This window comes from Panulirus ornatus, chromosome 25 (assembly GCF_036320965.1).
Source record: "Panulirus ornatus isolate Po-2019 chromosome 25, ASM3632096v1, whole genome shotgun sequence".
NCBI classification, from domain to species: domain Eukaryota; kingdom Metazoa; phylum Arthropoda; class Malacostraca; order Decapoda; family Palinuridae; genus Panulirus; species Panulirus ornatus.
The window spans coordinates 25,940,820-25,950,819 of record NC_092248.1 but is presented as its reverse complement, the minus strand read 5'-3'; the positions used below and the strand labels follow the sequence as shown (position 1 = coordinate 25,950,819).

General features: G+C 46.7%; 1 protein-coding gene across 1 annotated transcript in view; it reads right to left on the bottom strand.

Annotated features, from left to right (window-relative positions):
• Positions 1–10,000, bottom strand: part of LOC139757349 (uncharacterized) — a 46,897-nt gene that overhangs the window by 26,838 nt on the left and 10,059 nt on the right. The window contains exons 3-11 of the mRNA XM_071677771.1: positions 5,712–5,886; positions 4,692–4,931; positions 4,392–4,511; positions 4,014–4,163; positions 3,700–3,849; positions 2,898–3,107; positions 2,538–2,717; positions 2,270–2,299; positions 39–1,320 (exon numbers count right to left, since the gene is read on the bottom strand). Coding sequence (XP_071533872.1) covers positions 39–1,320; positions 2,270–2,299; positions 2,538–2,717; positions 2,898–3,107; positions 3,700–3,849; positions 4,014–4,163; positions 4,392–4,511; positions 4,692–4,931; positions 5,712–5,886 — 2,537 coding nt within the window. The remainder of the gene's footprint in view (positions 1–38; positions 1,321–2,269; positions 2,300–2,537; positions 2,718–2,897; positions 3,108–3,699; positions 3,850–4,013; positions 4,164–4,391; positions 4,512–4,691; positions 4,932–5,711; positions 5,887–10,000) is intronic.

Sequence of the window (10,000 nt, the reverse complement as noted above, 5' to 3'; positions counted from 1 at the left end):
GATTTGTCTCAGCTCTGAGCTGACGTAGACAAACTGACCTTCAGCAGGAGCAGTGATGTTCCTCCCGATCGAGTCGGCCAGCCGGGTGACCAACATGATGGTGTCCACATCCATGAGGGTGTGATGGTTGCCGATGGTGTTGATGAAGTCGACCTGCGGCGTCCATAGCCTGTCCACTGTGCTGGCTGGCAGGATGTTCAGCGTGTTCTCCACCTTCAGGTTCTGGTACTGTAATCGGTTATCCAACCACGTCAACTCCAGCCTGTAGGAAACCTCCATGGTCATTTCCATAGTCTGGACAGATAAGGACTCAATATTTATGGTGACAATTATAGGTAAACTCTTCTGGTCGATCCCGCTGGCTCTAGGTGGCAGATGGTCCTGGTAGTCCCTTGGGAAGGCCACCGTGTGACACTCTAGCTCGTCCGTGTTGTCCCGACAGTCGTACTTTAGGTCGCAGCGGTTGTCTAAGGGGATGCAGGTGGCGTCGTCACAGGTGAACTGGTCTGTGCCACAGGGCGAGAGCAGTAAGAGTCTCCGTCCTCCTGGTTTCTGGCCACAGACTGGCTCCTGTAGGTGCCACCATCGCCGGCCCATCGGGAAGTCTGGGACACTTTCCCCCAGCTGAGCGATCGTGCGGTTGTTGACGACGTTCACCCATGTCCATATCCCTTCCTGTCTCTTGATGTGGTAGGCGCCGTAGCCCACGAAGACCACCTCACTAGGGTTGTGCTGGAAGGCAGTGAAGTAGACGTTCCGCAGTTCAGTCTCACACGTTCCAAGGAATGAGAATCTCGTCTGGTCATTCATAGGACACACGACACATTTCAAGTTAGCTTTACAGTCAACATCGCCCATGCCTATCCTGACACCACCAGCACAGTTCTCGTAGTGGAGTCCGTTGGGTTCCTGAGGCGCCCAGCTGATCTCACCAGTCACCGGGAGGCCATCGATCTTCCACTCTCCTTCCTCGTCGATGTCGTTCATGGCTAACCAGAAGTCGGTGTAGCAGCTGTCCTCCCTGGTGAAGGTCGCTTCTGATACCTTGTGTATGGCCAGCAGTTCGGCCATGGTGCTGGTCAGGTGGGTGCCCAGCGCCCGGCACAGGTACTGCGCCGTGTCGTACGGAGCGGAAGGGAACCAGAAATATGTCAGGTCAACCTTCTGTCGACAGAGGTCAGCCAGGGGTACGTCACGGCTGGTGACGTTGGTCAGCGTCCAGCCCACCTCCCAGGACACGTAGTTACCCTGGAGGTCACTCCGGCACTGGGCTATCGCCTGGATCTCCTCCTCGTCCAGTGCTGTGTCCCACACGTTGACCTACAGTGTATGTAATCATGTAGACATATACGCAGGTCAACGTACACGGATGCGTATTACACACACAATTCTGAGCCACTTGAAATGATCACAAAGTGAAACCAACTTAACATTAAAATGTCTACATAGCTAGCGTTACAAACTGTAAATCATTATACTAATTCATGTTGGGTGAAGTGCTCAGGCAAGACATATCTGGAGAGCCACTCGACGTTTCTCTCATTCTAAAAAGGCGCCAAATATGACGAGTAAACCAAAGCTTTAACATCGTAGCAGAGGCACAGTGGCCCTTGATCGCTTGCCTCATGTGAGTCGCTGGTATTCAGTGCTACACCCACTTCTCATGCACACCCAACCATGCGTAACTCTCCGTCACAGCGTCACCGGTGGAGAGGAGTTGCCATACTCCATGTAACGGTCATAACGAGACTGGGATAACCTTCCACACCTCATACACCTGGCTTCTTTATCTAGAATAGCTTTCCTCGCCTAATACAACTGGCTTCTTTATTCAGGACAACCTTTAACATCTCATACACCTGACTTCTTTATGTAGCATAACGTTTCACACCTTATACACCTAGCTGCTTTATATAGGAAAACCTTCCACACTTCGTACACCTGGCTTCTATTTCTAGTATAACCTTCCACACTTCGTACACCTGGCTTTTATATCTTGGGTAACCTTCCCCCCCCTCATACACCTGGCTTGTTTATCTAGGACATCCTTCCACACCTCATACACCTGGCTTGTTTATCTAGGACATCCTTCCACACCTCATACACCTAGTTTCTTTATCTAGGATAAAGATTACCACTGTCGAGCTTACATGTTTGAGGTCACCACTGGCGAACCTTACCTGTGTGAGGTCGCCACTGGTGAACGCTACATGTGTGAGGCCACCACTGACGAATTCACCTTTGTGAGATTACCACTGACGAACCTTACCTGTGTGAGGTCAGCACTGACGAACCATACCTGTGGGAGGTCACCAATGAAGAACCTTACCTGCATTAGGCCACCACTGACTAACTTACCTGTGTGAGGTTACCACTGACGAACTTATATTTTTAAGGTCACCAATGGCGAAACTTAACTGTATGAGGTCACCACTGGCGAACCTTACATGTGTGAGGCCACCACTGACGAACCTTAAGTGTGTGAGATCACCACTGTGGGATCTTACATGTGTGGGATCATCACTGAAGAACCTTACCTGTGTGAGGTCACCACTGACGAACCTTACTTGTTTGAGGTTACCACTGACGAACTTTGCCTGTCTGAAGTTACCACTAACGAACCTTAATTGTGTGACGCCACTGCTGACGAACCTTACCTGCGTGAGGTCACCTCTGATGAACTTTCCCTGTGTAAGGTTACCTCTGACGAACCTTACCTGTGTGAGGTCACCACTGAGGAATGTTGCGTGTATGAGGCTACCAATGACGAACCTTACTTGTTTGAGGTCACCACTGGCGAATCTTTCCTGCTTGAGGTCACCACTTTCTAACCTCACTTGCGTGAGGTTACCTCTTACAAACCTTACCTGTGTGAGGTCACAGCTGACGAAACTTACCTGCGTCAGGTCATCACTGACGAACTTTCCCTGGTAGAAGTCACCGTCAAGGAACCTTACCTTCCTTAGATCAACACTGACGAACCTTACCTTCCTTAGATCACCACTGACGAACCTTACCTTCCTTAGATCACCACTGACGAACCTTACCTTCCTTAGATCACCACTGACGAACCTTACCTTCCTTAGATCATCACTGACGAATCTTACCTGCATGATGTCGCAACTAAGCAACTTTACCTCTGTGATGTCACCACTGACGAACCTTACCTGCTTGAGGTCACCACTAACGAACCTTAAGTATGTGAGTTCACCACTGATGAACCTTACCTGCGTGAGGTCACCACTGACGAACATTACCTGTGAGGTCACCACTGACGAACTTACCTCTTTGAAGTTACCACTAGTGAACCTTACCTATGTAAGGTCGCCACTGACGAACTTACCTGTATGAGGTCACCACTGTCGAATCTTACATGTTTTAGGTCGCCACTGACGAAACATACCTCTACGGGGCCACGGACGAACTTACCAGTGTGTAGTCCCTACCGACGAACCTTACCTGTGTGAGGGCACCACTGACGAACTTATCTGGGTGAGATTACCACTGACGAAACCTTACCTGTGTGAGGTCTAAAATGACGAACCTTACCTACGTGAGGTCACCACTGACGAACCTTGCCTACGTGAGGTCATCACTGACGAACCTTACGTTTGTGATGTCACAACTGACGAAGCTTACCTGCGTGAGGTCACTATTAATAAACCTTACGTGTGTAAGGTTACCACTGACAAACCTTACTTGTGGGAGGTCACCACTGACGAACTTTACCTCTGTGATGTCACCACTGATAAACTGTACCTGTGTGAGGTTACCACTGACAAGCTTCTCCTGCGTGAGGTCACCACTGGCGAACCTTACCTGTCTAAGATCTCCACTGATGAATCCTGCCTGTGTGAGGCCACCAATGAGGAACCTTACCTGACGAACCTTACGTTTGTGACATCACCACCGACGAACCTTACCTGCGTGAGGTCACCACTGACGACCCGTACCTGTGTGAGGTTACCACTTACAAACCATACCTGCCTGAGGTCACCACTGATGAAACATACCCTTTTGAGGTCGTCACTGACGTACCTTAGCTTTGTGAGGTCATCACTGACGAACCTTACCTGCGTGAGGTCACCACTGGCGAACCTTACCTCTGTGGTGTCACTACTGAGAAATCTTACCTGCATGAGGTCATCAATGACGAACCTTACCTGTGTGAGGTTACCACTGACGTACTGTAAAGGTTACCACTGACGTACTGTAAATGTGTGAGGTTACCACTGACAAACTTTTCGTGCGTGAGGTCACAACTGATGAACCTCTTTGAGGTTGCTGCTGAGGGACCTTACCTGCGTGAGGTCACCACTGACGAACAGTACTTGTGGGAGAATACCAGTGATAAACCTTACGTGCGTGAGGTCACCACTGACGAATCTTACCTGCATAAAGTCACCACTGACGAAACCTACCTTCTTGGGGTCACTACTGACGAACTTTCCCTGTGAAAATTCACCACTGACGAATCTTTCTTGATTTAATTCATCAATGACGATCCTTGCCTTTATGAGATAACCACTGACAAACCTTACCTGTGTGAGGTCACCATTGACGAGGCTTCCTTTTTCCAGGTCATCACTGACGAAGTTTACCTCCCTGAGGTCACCAGTGACTGACCTTACCTACGCGAGGCCACCGCTGACGAACCTTACTTACGTGAGGTCACCACTGACGAACCTTACCTGCGTTACATCGCCACTGACAAACCTTTCCTGCATGAGGTCACCACTGATGAACTTTACCTGCTTGAGGTCACCACTGACGAACCTTACTTGTTTGAGGTTACCACTGATGAACTTTACCTGCTTGAGGTCACCACTGACGAACCTTACTTGTGTGAGTTCACCGCTGACTAAACTTACCTTTGTGAGGTCATCACTGACGTATCTTAGCTTTGTGAGGTCATCTTTGACGGACCTTTCCTGCGTGAGGTCACTATTGATGAACCTTACCGGTGTGAGGTTACCACTGACGAACCTTACGTGTGTGAGATCACCACTGATGAACCTTATCTGCGTTAGGTCACCACTGACGAACCTTACCTGTGTGAGGTCACTACTGATGAACCTTTCTTGCGTGAGGTCACCACTGGTGAACCTTACCTGTGTAAGGTCACCATTGACGAACCTTACCTGTGTGAGGTCACCAATGACGAAACTTACCTGTGTGAAGTCACCAATGACGAACCTTACCTCTGTGAGGTCACCACTGATGAACCTTATCTGTGTGAGGTCACCACTGACGAACCTTACCTGTGTGAGGTCACCACTGACGAACCTTACCTGTTTGAGGTCACCAATGACGAACCTTACCTCTGTGAGGTCACCACTGATGAACCTTACCTGTGTGAAGTCACCACTGACGAACCTTACCTGTTTGAGGTCATCACTGACGAAACTTACCTCTGTGAAGTCAATACTGACGAACCTTACCTGCGTGAGGTCACCACTGATGAACCTTACGTGCGTGAGGTCAACACTGACGAGCCTTACCTGTGTGAGGTCACCACTGATGAACCTTACCTGCGTGAGGTCACCACTGACGAACCTTACCTGCGTGAGGTCACCACTGACGAACCTTACCTGTGTGAGGTCACCACTGATGAACCTTACCTGCGTGAGGTCACCACTGACGAACCTTACCTGCGTGAGGTCACCACTGACGAACCTTACCTGCGTGAGGTCACCACTGACGAACCTTACCTGTGTGAGGTCACCGCTGAGGCTGCGCTGTATCTCTGCGCCTTGGCCCAGCTTGGCCCTGTCCCCAGACATGTGTCGGCCGACGTCATACTCCTGGTGATTGTTGAGTCGTCCGTCCACGTAGGTGCTGATCAAGTGCCGCTGGTGGTCGTAGGTGAAGCACAGGTGGTGCCATCTGCAGGTGAGAGTATCATCTGTTCCCTTGTGTTTCATTTCTTTTATTCTCTCTCTCTCTCTCTCTCTCTCTCTCTCTCTCTCTCTCTCTCTCTCTCTCTCTCTCTCTCGCTGTGAGGTGATTTTATTTTGTTATCCCTTTTTCAATATATTCATCAATTTATCCATTGCTGCGAATGCATGTAGAGATTAATGTGGACAAGAGAAAGAATATGAGGCAGGTTATCGACTTGTCTCTTGATTAGCGAATATGTAAAGGTAAGAAGATCCAACCCATCATGTATACATCCAGGAAGCCCCAGTGAGGAGATTCTTAACTCTGCTTTTATTCTGTATATCAAACATTCATTTCTCCATCAACTTTTAAGCATGATGATTATGTTACTCATCTTCCTTCTTTACCAACAATTGCTTCAGTTACCCATTATATGTTGTTTAGTCTTTTGTGCTAAGGTATATGAGGTATATATATGTATATATATATATATATGGGAGGTGAGTTTGAATGGAGAAAAACTTGAGGAAGTGAAGTGTTTTAGATATCTGGGAGTGGATCTGGCAGCGGATGGAAACATGGAAGCGGAAGTGGATCATAGGGTGGGGGAGGGGGCGAAAATTCTGGGGGCCTTGAAGAATGTGTGGAAGTCGAGAACATTATCTCGGAAAGCAAAAATGGGTATGTTTGAAGGAATAGTGGTTCCAACAATGTTGTATGGTTGCGAGGCGTGGGCTATGGATAGAGTTGTGCGCAGGAGGATGGATGTGCTGGAAATGAGATGTTTGAGGACAATGTGTGGTGTGAGGTGGTTTGATCGAGTGAGTAACGTAAGGGTAAGAGAGATGTGTGGAAATAAAAAGAGCGTGGTTGAGAGAGCAGAAGAGGGTGTTTTGAAGTGGTTTGGGCACATGGAGAGAATGAGTGAGGAAAGATTGACCAAGAGGATATATGTGTCGGAGGTGGAGGGAACGAGGAGAAGAGGGAGACCAAATTGGAGGTGGAAAGATGGAGTGAAAAAGATTTTGTGTGATCGGGGCCTGAACATGCAGGAGGGTGAAAGGAGGGCAAGGAATAGAGTGAATTGGAGCGATGTGGTATACCGGGGTTGACGTGCTGTCAGTGGATTGAATCAAGGCATGTGAAGCGTCTGGGGTAAACCATGGAAAGCTGTGTAGGTATGTATATTTGCGTGTGTGGACGTATGTATATACATGTGTATGGGGGGGGGGCCATTTCTTTCGTCTGTTTCCTTGCGCTACCTCGCAAACGCGGGAGAGAGCGACAAAGTATAATAAAAAATAAAATAATAAATAATATATATATATATATATATATATATATATATATATATATATATATATATATATATATATATATATATATATATATATATATATATATACATATATATATATATATATATATATATATATATATATATATATATGTATATATATATATATATATATATATATATATATATATATATATATATATATATACATATATATATATATATACGACGATTTTTCCAGGGAAATAATGCAAATGAGTGGGAGATATATAAAAGAAAGAGACAGGAGGTCAAGAGAAAGGTGCAAGAGGTGAAAAAGAGGGCAAATGAGAGTTGGGGTGAGAGAGTATCATTAAATTTCAGGGAGAATAAAAAGATGTTCTGGAAGGAGGTAAATAAAGTGCGTAAGACAAGGGAGCAAATGGAAACTTCAGTGAAGGGGGCTAATGGGGAGGTGATAACAAGTAGTGGTGATGTGAGGAGATGGAGTGAGTTATTTTGAAGGTTTGTTGAATGTGTTTGATGATAGAGTGGCAGATATAGGGTGTTTTGTTCGAGGTGGTGTGCAAAGTGAGAGGGTTAGGGAAATTGATTTGGTAAACAGAGAAGAGGTAGTAAAAGCGTTGCGGAAGATGAAAGCCGGCAAGGCAGCGGGTGTGGATGGTATTGCAGTGGAATTTATTAAAAAAGGGGGTGACTGTATTGTTGATTGGTTGGTAAGGTTATTTAATGTATGTATGATTCATGGTGAAGTGCCTGAGGATTGGCGGAATGCTTGCATAGTGCCATTGTACAAAGGCAAAGGGGATAAGAGTGAGTGCTCAAATTACAGAGGTATAAGTTTGTTGAGTATTCCTGGTAAATTATATGGGAGGGTATTGATTGAGAGGGTGAAGGCATGTACAGAGCATCAGATTGGGGAAGAGCAGTGTGGTTTTCAGAAGTGGTAGAGGACGTGTGGATCAGGTGTTTGCTTTGAAGAATGTATGTGAGAAATACTTAGAAAAGCAAATGGATTTGTATGTAGCATTTATGAATCTGGAGAAGGCATATGATAGAGTTGACACAGATGCTTTGTGGAAGGTATTAAGAATAACTGGTGTGGGAGGCAAGTTGTTAGAAGCAATGAAAAGTTTTTATCGAGGATGTAAGGCGTGTGTACGTGTAGGAAGAGAGGAAAGTGATTGGTTCTCAGTGAATGTAGGTTTGCGGCAGGGGTTTTTGATGTCTCCATGTTGTTTAATTTGTTTATGGATGGGTTGTTTGGAAGGTGAATGCAAGAGTTTTGGAAAGAGGGGCAAGTATGCAGCCTGTTGTGGATGAGAGAGCTTTGGAAGTGAGTCAGTTGTTGTTCGCTGATGATATAGCGCTGATGGCTGATTCATGTGAGAAACTTCAGAAGCTGGTGACTGAGTTTGGTAAAGTTTGTGAAAGAAGAAAGTTAAGAGTAAATGTGAATAAGAGCAAGGTTATTTGGTACAGTAGGGTTGAGGGTGAAGTCAATTGGGCGGTAGTTTGAATGGAGAAAAACTGTAGGAAGTAAAGTGTTTTAGATATATGGGAGTGGATCTGGCAGTGGATGGAACCATGGAAGCGGAAGTAAATCATAGGGTGGGGGAGGGGGCGAAAATCCTGGGAGCCTTGAAGAATGTGTGGAAGTCGAGAACATTATCTCGGAAAGCAAAAATGGGTATGTTTGAAGGAATAGTGGTTCCAACAATGTTGTATGGTTGCGAGACGTGGGCTATGGATAGAGTTGTGCGCAAAAGGGTGGATGTGCTGGAAATGAGATGTTTGAGGACAATATGTGGTGTGAGGTGGTTTGATCGAGTAAGTAATGTAAGGGTAAGAGAGATGTGTGGAAATAAAAAGAGCGAGGTTGAGAGAGCAGAAGAGGGTGTTCTGAAATGGTTTGGGCACATGGAGAGAATGAGTGAGGAAAGATTGACCAAGAGGATATATGTGTCGGAGGTGGAGGGAACGAAAAGTGGGAGACCAAATTGGAGGTGGAAAGATGGAGTGAAAAAGATTTTGAGTGATCGGGGCCTGAACATGCAGGAGGGTGAAAGGCGGGCAAGGAATAGAGTGAATTGGATCGATATGGTATACCGGGGTCGACGTGCTGTCAATGGATTGAATCAGGGCATGTGAAGCGTCTGGGGTAAACCATGGAAAGTTGGGTGGGGCCTGGATGTGGAAAGGGAGCTGTGGTTTCGGGCATTATTGCATGACAGCTGGAGACTCTGCATGTGAGCGAATGGGGCCGTTGTTGTCTTTTCCTGGCGCTGCCAAGCGCACATGAAGGGGGAGGGGGATGTTATTCCGTGTGTGGCGGGGTGGCGATGTGGGTGAGTAGGGGCAGACAGAGTGAATTGTGTGCATGTGTGTATATGTGTGTGTCTGTGTGTGTATATATGTGTGTACGTTGGGATGTGTGGGTGTGTATGCTTGCGTGTGTGGACGTGTGTGTGTATGCATGTGTGTGTGGGTAGGCTGGGCCATTTCTTTCGGCTGTTTGCTTGCGCTACCTCGCAGGAACGGGAAACAACGACAAAGCAAAATAATCATAATGAATAAAACATATATATATATATATATATATAAACCTCCAACAGCCAGGATCGAACCCGGGACCCCTGTGCAAGAGGCAGGCATGCTAACCGCTAGGCTATGGGACTGTATAATAGGAAACAACTATTTGAAATACTAAGTACTCGAATACCCTTCGTCTCACAACGGTGAGCAACGGGGTCTATACCTAGCGGTTAGCATGCCTGCCTCTTGCATATTGCACAGGGGTCCCGGGTTCGATCCTGGCTGTTG